Source organism: Enhydra lutris, unplaced genomic scaffold (genome assembly GCF_002288905.1).
Source record: "Enhydra lutris kenyoni isolate GAN:26980312 unplaced genomic scaffold, ASM228890v2 scaffoldscaffold82, whole genome shotgun sequence".
Classification (NCBI taxonomy): domain Eukaryota; kingdom Metazoa; phylum Chordata; class Mammalia; order Carnivora; family Mustelidae; genus Enhydra; species Enhydra lutris.
Window position 1 is genome coordinate 75,896 of NW_019154166.1, and position 16,634 is coordinate 92,529.

General features: G+C 50.7%; 1 protein-coding gene across 3 annotated transcripts in view; it reads right to left on the reverse strand.

The window, feature by feature from the left end:
- The window catches only part of LOC111161221 (zinc finger ZZ-type and EF-hand domain containing 1), a 98,393-nt gene that overhangs the window by 72,877 nt on the left and 8,882 nt on the right, over positions 1 to 16,634 (reverse strand). For all 3 annotated transcript variants that reach the window (XM_022524811.1, XM_022524810.1, XM_022524809.1), the window contains exons 2-6: positions 10,026 to 10,170; positions 6,749 to 6,943; positions 4,694 to 4,865; positions 3,148 to 3,347; positions 1,566 to 1,776 (exon numbers count right to left, since the gene is read on the reverse strand). In XM_022524811.1, the coding sequence (XP_022380519.1) occupies positions 1,566 to 1,776; positions 3,148 to 3,347; positions 4,694 to 4,865; positions 6,749 to 6,943; positions 10,026 to 10,170 (923 nt within the window). The remainder of the gene's footprint in view (positions 1 to 1,565; positions 1,777 to 3,147; positions 3,348 to 4,693; positions 4,866 to 6,748; positions 6,944 to 10,025; positions 10,171 to 16,634) is intronic.

Consider the following 16,634-nt stretch of genomic DNA (forward strand, 5'->3'; position numbering starts at 1 on the left):
TCTGGCAGACTCCCCTTGCTTCAAGGGATCAAAGCTGACACGAGCAGCACTAGTAAGAGGACACGCTAACGTTCCGCGACCCCGACGGGTGCAGGAGGACAGACCATCGCTTCCGTGACGCTCCTGCCAAAGACACAAACCCACACCAAATCATCAGGCAACATGGCGTCTGACATGACAAACCAAAGCATATTCCTGGAGATAACTAACCCTGTAACTTCAGACGTCAAACTGTCAAAGTCCTAACGGTCAAGAAAGACGGAGGAACCGGTCTACACTGAAGGAGACGAAGCAGACGGGGCAAACGCCAAGCGCGGCCTGGGTCCTTCAGCTACATGGGATGGTTCAGGGACAGCCTACAGGACCCAAACGGGACCCAAGGAGCCGAAGGCGGCACTGCGCATCACTGAGAACTGGCTGCAGCGAACCTTCTTGCGGACAGGAAACACGCCTCGAGTCTCAGGGACAACGGGGCACCAGGTGTGCAGAACACCGTCAACGGGCTCGGAAGGAAATGAGAGTTGTTTGCGTCGTACTTGTGGTATCTCTCGAAGTTTCTCATTGATTTTTGAAAAAAGTTTTTAAGCAGGAAGCAAGACAGAGTATGGACAAACATGACTTCCTGCGTGGCACTGCCCACAGAGTTCCTGGCTGAAAGCCTCACTCTCGAAGACATCCAGAGGACCGCTATGGTAATCACTCTCTCGGTGACCGAACTTCAGCACGATACGGGTACTTCCTCGCTTCAAAAGCTGTATGTCTGGGGCACCTGGGTGGCTCAGTTGGTTAAGTGACTGCCTTCAGCTCAGGTCATGATCCTGGAGTCCTGGGATCGAGTCCCACATCGGGCTCCTGGCTCCACAGGAGTCTGCTTCTCCCTCTGACCTTCTCCTCGCTCATGCTCTCTCTCACTGTCTCTCTCTCTCTCTCAAATAAATAAATAATATTTAAAAAAAAAAAAAAAAAGCTGTATGTCACCGCTTCCTGCCTTGTGTGTTCCAACTGGGTCTTTCTGCCCTGTCAGGCTTCTTATTTTTAAATTTTTAATTTTTTTAAGTTAAATTTTAATTTAATTTTAATTTTTTAATGTTATTTTTAAATTTTAATTTACTTTTGCTTTTTTAATTTTTATTTTTGAAGGTGATCTACATTTACAAATGAATTTGCTGAGTATCTTAGAGAAGGTTTCCCTGAGTTCCTGGAGTTCCAAGGCTGGGGTTCACACTGGCACATCCCCGCCCAGCCCAGCAGTGTGCCGCCAGGAGTGTCACAGCCCTCGTCCGTGACACGGGGCTAAGTCTTATGTGTGTGCTTCACAACAGGAGGAGGTAAGTAATGCCCAGCATCCGAAGGGGTTGTACCTGCTCCAAAGTGCTCCCTGAACGTAAGCAACTGTTCCCCCACCGGGGGGGGGGGGTTGGGGGAGGACAGAACAACACGCATGACCCCCTCCCCAGGCTAGAGGCAAAAGCACAGACAGGAAACACCAGGGCACCCGGGGCTCTGCAGCAGGAGGGAACAGTGAGGGCACCTGGACAGGCGGGAAAGCAGAGAGGGTGACTTACTGCGTGTTGTGCAGCACCGTCTGGACAAAGGCAGGGTTTGTCTCCATGGACGCCGTCACCAGAGAGGTCAGCAGAGACCAGTACCAGATTGCAGAAGCATCTGACACCGAGACCCCAGACTTCTTAACTCTCTGAAAGCCAACAGCCCTCAGACCATGAATTCTAGTGTCACATCCATCGCTAAGACAACGTTTTATGTTAATCTGGACATCTGTCAAGCGCAAACAACAAATTCAGTATTGGATTAACGTCTTCAGTTCCGAAATGCTAGGCTCCCAACTAAAAGCAAGATAGTAATTCACATTTTGAAAAGAAAATTTTGAGATATACTCTGATGCCGGAAATAAATAATATGTACAATGCAGCTAGCATACAATAAACTTGTCAGAAAAGCATCGACAAAATGAAAGTAAACTTAGGGGTGACTTAACCCTGTCCACCACAAAGTTTCATAGGAATTTATGCATCCTGAGAATTAAACACAAAGATCATTTTTTAAATCCTGATTCAATACACGGTAAGAAAATTTCTAGAATTTGTGCTAGGGTTCTGAAATTTCGATTTAAAGAGCCGCTACCTCAGAGCTGTTGTGAGAATTTACTTTTAAATAATCAAGTCCAAAGAGATGACAACACAGGCATGACTCACTTGTGAGAGCCGTCACAATGTCCTATTTGGGTTGGAGAGGAGAAGGTGATAAGCTAAAAAGGACACAACTGAGAGAAAGGAGCGTCACAGTGTGAGACAGAAAGCATCTACTCCAGAAGCTGAACCACTGTTTCGCCTGGGGACGAGACACAAAGACTCTACCTCCCCAGGCCTCAGTTCCTCTGAGCAAAGTAAGAACACTTCCTTTGGCCCAGGAAAGCATTAGGAGAAATGAGACAAAACATGAAGCATCCCAGCTCCCTGAATGAAAAAAGCCTGGAAAGAAATCACAGAATTGTGATTATTTCCGAAATGCCAGGTGTGAAGTAAGGTTATAATAGTACAAAAATGGAAACAAGCTAAATGTCCAGGAATAAAGGGCTGTTTAAAGTTAAGGCAAGTTCTTCCATCACTAAACAAAGGTGTGCAAGAACACACGGTGTGACAACGTGCTAAAAAATTTACAAAACGGCATGGAAAGAATTTCACCATTTTGTAAATACATATACAAAAAAATTACATTTTGTGAATACGTATGCACAACACTACATTTGAAGATGTGTGTGTGTGCGCGTGCACGCACGTGTACCCACACACACACTAACAAGTAAAGATCTGGAAGGACCACACTAACATTCACAGTGACAATCCCTGGGTAGTGAGAATTTGAGTACTTTCTGTTTATCTATATTTTTCTAATTTTCCAGTAAGGAAACAAGAATCGAGTATTTTTAATTTAGAAGGGTTTCCGTAACTTTCTACAACAGTGCACAGATGACATAATGGCTACTCCATGTGCACGACAAGAAGCAAATCCAAGCTCCAAACGAAACCTGACAGTCTCCCCACTGCAGAGGCCTTCCCGTTGACAAGGGCCCCTTCCTCGCCCCCCAGCCCCCTAATCAGCAGGCAGGCTGCCTCGTGGTAGACTCACAGAGCTGACTGATGTTGGCGTTCTCCAGCAGCGTCACGTAGCCGGTGACATTGCTGGGAATGTGCACGTCGCGGACGTCCTGCAGATCGCTGGCACTCCTCCCCACGGCTACTGTCACCTGCTGCGGCATGTAGCTCTGGTCAGTGGCAGCCACTGCGATGGACAAGTGTCGAAGCACAATGTCCGGCTTCATTTTTAAGCTGGAAAACGCAGGGAGCACAAACAAGTGTTTATATGAATCGAAACTGCCAGGATCCACGAGTCCCATCTCCACGGTCTTGTATTTGATATTGTCGAAGACCACCTCTCCTAAAAACGGCCAACTGGAAAAGTCCTTCCGAACTTTCTGTCTCTCAGATTTCTTCCAGTTCAAGGTTAATCTTACATTTCCTTTTAGGCTATCAGTAGGCAGGAAAGTATACTAGGAACACCCTAAAAAAAATCACTGTACCTCCAAGAAGCAAATCCTAAACCTCATCCAAAGAACTCAATATACTGAGTTTCTATAAGTTAGATGGCAAAAGGTCACAGGTACTCTCCATGAGAGAACGAGACAATTATTTCTATCTCCACCAACTGAAATTAGCCCATCCTCTGAAGAGGCGGGAAAAACGGTAGAAGGCAGCTTCAGAACTTCCAGAAACACCAGGTCACCGCCCCCAGCTCCACCCCAGGGTTCCTGCTCATCCCCTTCCCTCCTCCTCTGCCAAACTGGTCAAGACAGTAGCAGACTGATTTTCTTCATGCACAGAAAGGAGCTTAAGAAGTAAAATCACATCTGGGGCACCTGGGTGGCTCAGTGGGTTAAAGCCTCTGCTTTCGGCTCAGGTCATGATCTCAGGGTCATGGGATCGAGCCCCACATCGGGCTCTCTGCTCAGCAGGGAGTCTGCTTCCCTTCCTCTCTCTGCCTGCCTCTCTGCCTGCTTGAGACCCTCTGTCAAATAAATGAATAAAATCTTAAAAAGAAAAAAGAAGTAAAATCACATCTGACACAAGAAAAGTACTTGCCTGCTATGGTAATTAATCTTCCTGGGAAATTAGTGAAAAAAATCTGAGATCAGTATGATCAGATATCAGTCAATTACTATTTCTCCCTTAAAATGCCAAGTAAAGGAATTATCCATGTTTATGAATACACGAACCAGGTAGCATGATTTTATGCAATTCCTTTTGCTTCTTTTTTTTTTTTTTAAGATTTTATTTACAGAGATCACAGGTAGGCAGAGAGGCAGGCAGAAAGAGAGAGAGAGGAGGAAGCAGGCTCCCCGCTGAGCAGAGAGCCCGATGCACAGCTCAATCCCAGGACCCTGAGATCAGCACCCGAGCTGAAGGCAGAGGCTTAACCCACTGAGCCGCCCAGGTGCCCCCTTTTTGCTTGATTCTTAAAGCATCTCCACAGACAGTCATTTACAATACGAAAACAACCAGGCAGTTAAGTAGAAAATACTCTAAAATTCACAAAGTGACCAATGAGCACGCTGACGGGGTAAGAGAGAGCAAGGAGGAGCCGCTCGCACTCTGAACCACCCTGTGCTCGCACTCACCGGATCCAGTGCGAGCGGGCACTGCCATCCGACTGCCAGTACGACGACGTTTCTCCATTGGTCATCTTGTCGATGTCAGCAGGGTTCGACGAGGTTTCTATGTAAGCGTAACACTTTGCTACTGACTTGAGTTTATCCATCTCCGGGCTTCCGGTTAGATCTCCAGGACTCTCTGCAGGGAAACCAGATGCTATCACGTGACATCTCTTTCATGAAGGGGGAAAAAAGGTCATTTAAAATATCTAACATAAATACCCTTGATAGTTTGGCCCTGGAAAAATAAATATTTCTTAAAATCTCCTTCCAAAGAAACTTTATAAGGCAGAAGTGTCTGAGGGTTGCTCTGTGAGCTCACTATGGTAAAATACTTAAATCACTGATATATTTGCAAGCCACACTAAGAGAAGAAAATGTGTCTTACAGTTTGAATGGGCATTTCTTTAAATACGTGGGAGACTTAGTAAGCCACTTGTGTTCTGGAGAGCGGCCCAGTCCTACCTTCATCTACTTTCTGCCGGGCCGCAAGCTCTCGCGGGTTTGTAGGTTATGGGACGGACACGGTGGGGGGGGAGAGACACACACACACACACACACACACACACACACACACACGCGCGCGACAGGTGCTGTGTGCTGGGGGGGGAGAGACACACACACACACACACACACACACACACACACACACACACACACGCGACAGGTGCTGCGTACTGTGAGCCGGGCACTTCTCTAGATGTCTTCTCTGTACTAGTTCAGTCCAGAGATGAGGAAACCAAGGCACAGAGAGTTATTAAGTGCCCAAGCTCAGAGTTAGTAAAAAATGGAGTCTGTCATCACACATTAGAAAACACATTTTTGTTCCCTAGAATAGCATTAGACTTTTGACTCTGCTTTGAGTTTCTGTTCTACAGAACTTTTGTAAAATCTAACTTCTTCATCTCCGATGGTTTCTGAGTCTCACATCCTGCTTGGCGAGGTCCCTGTGCCAGGAGCTGGGCAGGGTGTGGCTACTTTCTTCCACACTTCAAGTCTCTTTGCAGTGAGACCTTTCAACCCACCTGAAATTTGTTTCCATGAATGGAATGGGGTAGTAAGAGTCTAGCTTTATTTTTCTCTCCAAATGGCTGGCCAGTTGCCCTGACCCCACTTGTTGACTAATTCGCCTTTCCACCATTTGTAATGCCAACTCTCTCTGGTACTCTACTCCCACACACATGTGGGTCTGTTTCCGGACTCTACTACGTTCCACGGACCAGTCTATTGGCACTCCCAACTTCTGAGTGAGTCCACACTGCGTGTAGTGGCTTTCCTCAGTGACTCAACGACTCACAGAGTACCTACTATGTGGCCCAGCTCCAAGTGCTAAGGATAATGACACGAACAAGGTAGACACACAGAGAAATCATAATTTTACAACTTCAAGTAGTGCCATTTAGACCATTAAACCTACAAAGGTGATGGTGACCAGAAGTGGGGAATGGGGGCATTAACTAGATAGGGTAATGCGGGAAGGCCTCCCTAAGTCACATCTGAGCAGAGACCTGAATGAAGAGAAGCCAATTGTGGGAAGGAAGGAAGAAGGGAAGGAGGAAGGGAAGGAAGGAAGGAAGGAGGGAATTGGAAGGAGAGAGGGAAGGAAGAAAGGAAGGGAAGGCAGGAAGGGAGGGAGGAAGGGAGGGAAGGAAGGAGGAAGGGAAGGAAGGAAGGAAGGAGGGAGGGAGGAAGGAAGGGAATTGGAAGGAGAGAAGGAAGGAGGGAAGGAAGGAAGGGAGGGAAGGAAGGAGGAAGGGAAGGAAAGAAGAAGGAAGGAAGGAGGGAGGGAGGAAGGGAATTGGAAAGAGAGAAGGAAGGAGGGAAGGAAGGAAGGGAAGGAAAAGTGGGAAGGAAGGGAGGGAAGGAGGGGAGGAGGAAGGGAGGGAGGGAAGGAGGGAGGGAAGGAGGGAGGGAAGGAGGACAGGCAGGCAGGCTAGTTTCCAGAGCCAAAGGCAGGGAGAGTGCTGGCTCCTACAACTCACAGACCGTGTTCAGGAGCCCCCAGAGCATGCATGCACACACCCTTCTCCCTCTGGAGCAGCTGGTCCAAGGACTCCTTGAGAACGGAGGCCCTCATGGCACACACGTTGGCGCAGTGGTCCAGCATGGGGCAGGGCACGGCCGTGCCGGAGAGCCGGTTGCGGTGCAGGAAGCGCAGGATCAGGGACGCGTGCACACCCAGCCCCTCCTTGGACTCTGAGAAGATGTCGATGAAACCTGGGAAGACAAAATCCATGTCTGGTGTTTACAGGAACCCGCCATAGCAGTGTTCCCACACTCCCGTCCTGGGGGCCTCTCTGAATTGGCTGAATTAAAAGCACCGTTAAGAATCTTTGCTGATATTTTCAGCTTTAATCATTTAAAAATCGAAACAAGTTTTAAGAAATGAACCTGCGGCTATCTGGGTGGCTCAGTCATTTAAGTGGCTGACTCCTGAGGATCTCAGTCTTGACCTTAGGGTCATGAGTTCAAGGCCCTCATTGGGCTCCATGCTGGGCATGGAGCCTACTTAAGGGAAAAAAAAAAAAAGACAAGAAAAGAAATGAACCAGTGGTAACCTCAATTTAAGCATTCATTTTGGGGCACCTGGCTGGCTCATTTGGTGGACCATGAGCCCCTTGATCCAAGGACTGTGAGTCCAAGCCCCACATTGGGTTGTTGAGATTACTTCAAAATAAAATCTTTTTTTTTTTTAAGATTTTATTTATTTATTTGACAAAGATCACAAGTAGGCAGAGAGACAGGCAGAGAGAGAGGCTGAAGCAGGCTCCCCACCGAGCAGAGAGCCCGATGCAGGGCCTGATCCCAGGACCCTGAGACCATGACCTGAGCCGAAGGCAGCGGGTTTAACCCACTGAGCCCCCCAGGCGCACCTCAAAATAAAATCTTGAAAAAAAATTTTAGTTTAGTTTAGTGGAATTTTAGAAGACTTACACTACATTTGCTTCAATCCAAGCTTTAAATGTGTAAGCACTGAGACACCAACTATACGTCTTTACATAATTTTGCACACAGTGTGTGAACTAGGAATCAAGTTTATCAGGTTAGGAAGTCAGTGTCACTGCTTTTACACTAAGCTACAGGAAACACGATGATGACGCAGCCACCGCCCTGACCATACTTCCCGGGGGGCATCTCACAAGGCACGAGGCTCCGTCCCCGGCGCCCCTCCCGTGCCCCCACGTCCTCTCCACGGCAGCTCCCTGGGGTCTGCCTGCTCTGTCCAGCCCTCGGCCACTGCCCAGACCCTGGGCTCAACACCTCCTGCCCGAGCTGACCCACGCAGAGCTCCTGACGGGATCTCCTGGCTGCCCTTGTCTGGCATTAACCCGCCTAACCCTACAGAAACACCAACACACCATGTCTCTCTGTTTAAACTGCCCTCGTGGTCCGTCATAACTTACAACACATGTTCCTGCAACCAAGGTGCCCGTAAGACAGCCTGAAAGGGGAGAGGAGCAGCACAGCAGCTTTTCCTGGAGCTCAGACACACTTGTAGACTTGGGGAAAGTCTTTTCTGTTTGCTTTCTAACGAGTCATAACAGACACAACGCAAAGCACCTGCGGCGTAAGTGCACTGGGATGAACTTCCACAGATCCGACACCCATCAAAGCCGCACCCGGAGGAATTACACGTGAAACAAACAGGTTGTACTTGAGAAGGAGACTTCACACTGATTTTCAAGACAGAACAGAAGGCTGAGGAGAAGCCGTGTGCCGGAAGCACCCCAGCACAGCCTGGAGACACCGGGTCCATGTCCCCGTGACTCAGAAGCCATGGCACCCCTCAGCCTCCTCACGCAGCTCTCCTCCCACTGGCAGACCCCACAGCATCGCTGTCGCGTGAAGGCACGGCTGACGGCGCCCTGTGTGCTCGGGACGCCCGTGAGAATACAGACTCTGCCCGTGGGAGGTCACACAAGTCCGGCAAGCACTGAACACCAGCACAATGAGGTGACAAAGGGACAAGTCCCAATCTCAGAAAGAGGGACAAGGAAACCAATCCCTGGGGACAGGCTAGCCCAGCTTACCAAGGTTCCTGCTAGGACCATGATAAAACAATTTCTTTAAACTATGTGGGGACAGAAAATTTTGGCTAGAACGTTGTAGTCACAACTCTGGTACACAGGCACCTCGGGATCCGAACCCCACATTTCTCTCCCCAGTCGCCAGCAGCCACAGTGCAGGGAGTTTCCTCTTGGGTGGGCTCCCTGGTCTCCAGCCTTCCCCTCCCCTCCCACACATCTCTTTGAGGTGTCCACACAGAGCTCCCGATGCTTCCCACGGGCTGGTAATGCGGAAGTGGGAGTCATACATAAATGCCAAGATACAATTTAGCTGAACATGATACAAAACATCATTTCTACTGCCGTGAGAGGAGGAGTTTACACGTGTGGACTCCCTACAAGCTCTGTAAAGATGACGTAATTCCAGACAAGTCGAGGAGGAAGGGCAGTCTGCACACCCTACTAATTCACAGCCATCACCCTTCCCCAGCGCAGCACAGCGCCCGTGTGAAGCCAGAGAGGTCAAGGGCCAGCGGACTCAGTCACGCATCTCCCATGCCCACCTGCCCCACTGCTGCTGTGCCGGGCTCCTGCTGAGCAGCAGGACACTGAAGGCAGAGACAGAAGTACTGGGATAAGCTGAGGCTGAAAGGAGGACATGCAAAGTTCTGTCCTTCCAAAAACTCAAATTGTTTTCTCACTGGCAAGAAAGGAGGATGATTTAACTTGGATTCTGTCTTCTGAGTCCCCAGAAGAAACCAGATAAAAACACAAGTTTTTCATAGATATAATGTAGAAGTATTGCTTAATTTGTACACTACTTGTATTATCACTTAAATTTCAGAGTGACAGCTGACTAATAAAACGAAACAAACAAACAAAAAAACCTACTGGGTGCCTACCATATACCAAAGACGTGTTACATGCGAGGACACGGCAGAAAGAAAAGGTCGCCATCCTCATGGAGCGCACTGTACAGGAGGAAAGATGAACATTTACAGACAAGTGGGTCATTAATTAATTACAGTGATGGCATGAGGCAAAGACAAATGCAGGACGCACAGAGAACCAGGGCCAGGGACAGCCTCTTGAGGGAGTGAAACAGAGAGAGCCTCTCACGACAGAAGTTCATGAAAACAGCAAAGCTGCCCAAGCGTCAAGGTACTGGGGATGAAGGAGACAAAGATGCAGGAGTGAGTCGGTTCACACGCCACACGGGGCCCTCGCCCTGCGCAGTTACGGCCGGAGGACGGCAGAGCTCGCCGGGCTGCAAGAGCACACTCCGGCCTTACCTGGGACGAGGGAGCAGGCCTGAAGCTGCCGGATGGTGTGGCTCAGCTCGCCCTGGAGGTTAGCGCCGCTGGAATGCTTGAGGGCCTCCAGCATGCTCTCCGCGTCCACGGTGCCATCGCCCTCCGCGTCGAACTGGGCAAAGGCCTGCAAAGTAAGAGATGCGCCGTGATCGCGGCTGCTCCCAAACCGACACCTCGCGGCCGCCGGCACCCAGCGGGAGCCGGGCACGGGGGCCGTTCCCAGCCTCCGGAGAACAGATTCAGGACAGTGACTCGCTGCGCTCCGCAGAGGCCAAGCACAAGCACACAACCACTGCTCCACACACACGGTTTTGTCATCTCACCTCCCTCGCAGGAGGTCAGTATCCTTCCCCCAAATAACTTGGGAAAGCCAGCAGCGCGGCGTCTCCCAGGGGGTGACAGAGCGGACAGAGCGCTCGCACCAGGGACCTGGCTGGGGGTAGCAGCTAGGGGTGAGCGGGGCTTTTCCTTCCAAACACTCCTCAGACACGGGACCTAACGGGATATTTGCCTCCATCCCAACCGTGTCTGCCGTCTGGCTGCAGTCGAGCTCGCTCCCTCCGGCGTGGGGCTACCCAGGGAACCGGGTACAGAGTGGGATTCGGTCTGAACCCCGGTCTGTCACTAAGCAGTTGTGTGACCATCCACACATCGCTCTACCTCCAGAAGCCCGAGCACCTTGATAGGAAAGATGGAGCGCAGGGCTCCAAACTCACAGCCGCCGTCTGGACCAAGTGGCATTGGAACAGCAGCCAATACGCGGGAAGCACATCAGAATGCTCTCGAACACGCGCCGACCGCCTCCCCTGCGCCCCAGGCCGGCCCCCTCACGGCCCCCATCATGTTCTACAAGACTCTCCTCACCTGGCGGCTGCCACGTCCCCCAGATCCCAGTCCCACCCGCAGCAGCGGTTTGTGTCTTCCTGCTGACTCGCTCGCTCACAAACACCCCTCAACAGGGAGCACTTCGGCAGTCTCCCACCCTCTTCTCAAAGTAATCCTCCCTCTCCCCCAGAATGCCTGCCCTTTCCTGATTTCCCTCGTTTAGTAGAGCATGGAGATGTCCCACTAAGGCTTCAGGACTGGCACGAGCACCCCGATTTCCACCACAAACCTCCAAACACAATGCTCATTAGGGACACGGCAAACCCCTACGCTCAGGTCCACGAGCCGGGGCTAGACATGTAGGCGGCCGGACAGAGCTTCGGGCAACGTGTGAGGGAAGGACGCAGCATTCCCCTGGCACTTCCTCAACCCGACAGGATTATGCAAAAACGTGACAGGACCAAAGGTTACACTACTCAAAGAGCAACGTTCAAAAGGAGGGAAACTATCACCCTGTTCTTGTCTGATTAGGCCCAGTCAGGAAGCTGGGCGGGTCTGACTCCACACCCAAAGGAAATGACACGGAAAGGGTCAGTGGACACAGACCGTGGCAGAGAGAAGACATGGCCTGTGAGGACGGGCGCCGGAGCACAGGCCTGCAGGGTGAGGAACAGGTGCCTGGGATGGGCTGTCACGAGAAGGGCCAGCAAAAATGAAGGTCATGAGACAGAAATTAGAGCGAAAAAATAAAAATTAATTAATTTGTTTTAAAAAAGACGTTAAGGGCGCCTAGATGGCTCAGTCGGTTAGGCGTCTGCCTTCGGCTCAGGTCACGATCCCGGGGTCCGGTCACGATCCCAGGGTCCAGGGTTCAAGCCCTGCATTGGGCTCCCTGCTCGGCGGGAGCCTGCTTCTCCCTCTGTCTGCTGCTCCCTCTGTTGTCTGTCTGCCTGTCTGTCTGTCTCTCTCCCTCCCTGACAAATATATAAATCAAATCTTAAAAAAAACACTAACAATAATTTGGAGGAAGAAGTGGTGGGGGGGTAGATGAGATAAAATTGGCCTGGAGTTGTACGTGCTGGAACTGAAATGTGAGAGATCATTCTAAGCTTACCTCAACTTTCTTATGTTTAAAATTTTCCATTAAACAAACAAACAAACAAACATAAGACATCCACAGACCCTCCCTCTACTCAGAAGCCTGGGGGTTGATTCCTCAGAGAGAGTGAGTGGTACAGTCTCCAGACGAGGAAAAGCCTGCACTAGAGCCCACAGAGGTAGGGTTGGAAGACCCGCCCCTGCTCCAGGGCTCCCAAAACGCTAGCAGCCGGACAGAGATGCCAACCCTCCAGGCAAGAGACTGGCGGGGCTTCTCTGGGGCACTAGACAAGCCCCTGAGGACAGACCTGGAGACACTGTACCAGAGGTACAGTAGTACCAGAGGTACCAGAGGGCTCCCCACGGAAATGCCCAACCTCTTCACCATACACCGAGGCTCAGTGTCACCAACCAGATGCAGGGAGCACCCACTCTTTAGGTTCCCTTCCTGGACCACTGGACATTTGAGGAAAGGCCTAAGAGGAAACACAGAAACAGCAACTTGGAGAAAAGAAAGGAAAAGGAGAAGAAAATGTGAAAAAGATTATCGTTCATATCTTCAGAGAAATATTTTAAAAGCTATTTTTTTTAAAGATTTATTATTTATTTGATAGAGATCACAAGCAGGCAGAGAGGCAGGCAGAGAGAGAGGATGCCTGCTGCTCCCTGCCGAGCAGAGAGCCCGATACGGGGCTCGATTCCAGGACTCTGGGATCATGACCGGAGCCAAAGGCAGCGGCTTTAACCCACCAAGCCACGCAGGCACCCCTAAAAGCTATTTTTAATACCAGCTTACTGATGTATAATTCACATACCATGAAACTGACCCTTTTAAGGAGTACGACCTCGTGGGTTTGGGTATATTCAGAGTTGGGAGCTGCCACCAACACCACCTAATAAAAAGGGACCCTGCATTGTCATAAAAGACCAAGAGACTCCTACTGAAAACAATCTATTCAGAACACTTTCGTAAGCTCCTGAAAGTTAAAATATCACAGCAAAATGAAAATCTCTCAGCAGATTTGGGAAGATAAATTGACTAGAGTGCCCAGAGAGTAGAGCATAAAGACAAAGTCATGGGAACTGGGCAAGGCAAGAGGAAAACCACCAGGAGACCAATCCACAAACCCAATATCCAAACACTGTGAGTGACAGAGAAGGAAACACAGAAATGGGAGGGAGAGAAATAACCATTCTTGGGATCTAAGATAATTTCATGCAGCTGAAGGACATACTGTTGACACCGCAGAGGCTGAACACCCCCCCAGGGACTAAAAGCACACTGTGATCAGATTTTGTAAGACGGAGGGGAAAGAGAAGTTCCTGCTTCCACAGAGAAGACACAACGTCCATGTCGGAGGTCGGGAATCAGGGCCGATTCAGCAGTTACAAGGGAAGCTGGGACAGGAGCAGGGCCTTCAGCATCCTGGGGGGACTCTCTCTCACCCAGAAGTTAACACGCAGTCAAAATACCGCCCGCTGCGCAGGAGTGGAAAAGACGTTCTCACCCAGCAAGGCTCTCAGAACAGGAGCCGATTAACGCTCCCTCACTCAGAAAGCTCCTGGAGGCTGCGGCTGCCCAAACACGGAACGCGCCAAGAAAGGGGAACACTGGGGTCCAACCAGAGAGAGAATGAGGCCCCGGTTGCTGGAGATGCTGACAACCTGAAGAACACCAGGACCAGAACGAAGCTGGTCGGGGGCTCTTGAGATGAGCCTCTCGGAGCTGCCGTGGGCCTGAGCAGAGCCGGTGTGCTGCGGGAGAGGCAGGCTCGGGCCGGAAGCCCGTAGTTGCGTTAGTGACGGAAGATCGCGCACAAGAACAGCACCCGCTCAGTCGTCGACCTCAGAGAAAACACAATGCTGTACGAGAAAGGGGCCACAGTCGTGGGGTGCTGCACGGCTCAGCCACGTACAGATGGGCACGCCTGTTCTCCCAACACACCAAGATGAAAGGATCCGCCGGGGGGACGGGAGACGTGCGCACCCGGGCACGGATGGGAAGGCGAAGGTCAGCGAAGGCCTCCCCTTCCGCGGCGGGAAGGAGACAGATGAGGCTTGCGACTGAAAACTGACGAGCCACGCACCCGCGTCGCCCGGGGATGCGCAGGAAACCCGCTTCAGAGCCAGCTGCAGCAGCCGAGGGTGACGCGTCTCTGTGGGCCACACCGGCTGGGAGTGCGGGGGCCATGGCTTTTAGCACGCGTCACACGGGCTCCGTGCCATGCGAGCGATGAGGAAAATCAACAATTCTGAGGGCCCACTTCAAGCACAGGACAGACTGGATGAGTGGCTTCACGACATTTTTAGGTAGCGTAATACTTCCTCCTGTCTAAGGGAACGTCTCACACAGTGAATACATCAACCCTACAAGATTTCTGGGACCACGGGAAAATGTGAACACGGCCTGGGGGCTAGAGGAGACCAAAGTGAACCCACACAGAAGGGTGAGGACCACAGACAGAACAGCAGGCTGCAGAAGGGAGCTACAGGATGGCCCCACGGTGGCTTACTGTTGTTGTTTTTTGTTTTTGTTTTTAAGGATTTTATATATTTATTTGACAGAGATCACAAGTAGGCAGAGAAGCAGGCAGAGAGAGAGGAGGAAGCAGGCTCCCCACCGAGCAGAGAGCCCAATGCGGGGCTCGATCCCAGGACCCTGAGATAATGACCTGAGCTGAAAGCAGAAGCTAAACCCACTGAGCTACCCAGGAGTCCCTGTTGTTGTTGTTTTTAAGATTTACTTATTTATTTAGAGACAGAGGGGACAAGTGGGAAGAGGGGGAGAGGGAGAACGCCAAGCAGAGGGCCGCATAGGGGGCTCAGTTGGTTAAGTATCCAACTCTTGATTTTGGCTCAGGTGATGATCTCAGTCATGTGACTGAGCCCCACATCAGGCTTTGCACTCAGCATGGAGTGTGCTTAAGATTCTCTCTCTCCCTCCACCCTTCCCCTCCTTTCACCCAGTCTCTCTCTCTCTCTCTGTCTCAAAGAAAGCATTAAATTAAGTTAAATTACACTAAGGGGGCGCCTAGGTGGCTCAGTTGAGCCTCTGCCTTCAGCTCAGGTCATGATCTCAGGGTCCTGGGGTCCAGCCCCACATTGGGCTCCCTTCTCAGTAGCAAGTCTGCTTGTCCCTCTGCTCCTCACCCCTTATTCCCTCTCTCAAATAGGTGAAATCTTTATAAAAACAAACAAACAAAAAAAAATAAGTACATTAAAAATTGTAAAAAAAAAACAAACAAAAAATTCTATTGATCTGTCAGGAGTTACTGAATATAATAAAAAGAATTTTTAAACAAAGAAAAACAAAGACATATTGTGTGACAAAAAAAAATCAGAACAGCATTGCTAATAGCTTCACCAAATAAATACATCATTTCCCGACGCCTGGAAATTGTCCTTAAAGAAATGTACCGGTTTTCAAATCCAACACTTAACAGCTGGTGTTTTTCGCAGGACTTCCCGGAGTCCGGTCTGCTCCCGAGCACACTCAGTCCTCTCTGACAGGCGGCCACTGTGCCCCTGAAGCTGAGCCTGGCTCCACACGTGGGAAAACCGACAGGGCACATCCTTGCCCTCCGAAATGCTCACAGCCTTGGAAAAGACAGATCTGCAAACCAACAGCGGCAATGTGACGTGTGCTCATCCCCACAACACAGCTAGAGCATAAACAACCCGGGTCCCTAACAGACAGTCACCAAGCCCCAGGCAGAGCTCTAAGCCGCACACCGGGAGCAACTCGTATTCTCCGCAGCAACCCTCGAGGTAGGCGCTACCCTTCTACCAGTGAGGAACAGAGAGGCGAAGGATGTTGTTCGAGGTCACAAGGCTGGCAGCCGTAAATCATGGTACCGGGATGTGATTGTGGTATGACTTGGGATCCTACACCATGTGCTACTGTGCCACAAGCTGACAGACGCTCCAGAGGCCAGAAGCCCAAAAAGGACTGGGATACTCAGGAAACGCGGCCCTGAGAAAAACCACCCTTGCACTGAGTTTTGACGAGTAACTAGGAATCTGTGAGCGTGTGCAGACGAGGCAGCCATCCTAGGAAGAGGGGCTGGAATGGGAGCCTGGACACAGAGAGCAGGCAAGACCGCATGGACTCTCGTTCCCGGTGCAGCAGGAGGCAGGGCCGTGGAAGCCAGAGGACAGAGAGCCTGGCCCGTCAGGCTGAGGGGCTCCCATTGCCTAGCAAGGGTACCAGGAAGCCACTGGAGAAGACTGATCATTCCAGATCTACTTAAACCCTCAAACTGGAATGGACCTACCAATCTCTTCATATACATGCCTTCACGTGGCTTGAACTCCTTCTCCGGTGTCTCTGTGACACACACTGGTGATGGGAAGCTCATGTCTTCTGACCAGTTCTGACAGCAACAACCCTCTTCTCTGTATAATGGATGGAAATGCACCTCCCTAGTGTCACCACCTGTGGGGCCCTTCAGAACACATCCGATCCCTGTGCCCCAGAACAGCCCACGGATCACTGAACACGGGCAACAGGCCCCGAGTCTCCCTCAACCAGTTCTCACTCCGCTATGGCTGGCTCATTCCCATGCTGGCTGTCCCCTCTGGGACCCTCCAGTTTGACATAACCCCAGTGTGTCTCGTATCACTGGCTGAGCCACTGTAAGAAATACATTTCAAGGGGGCGCTTGG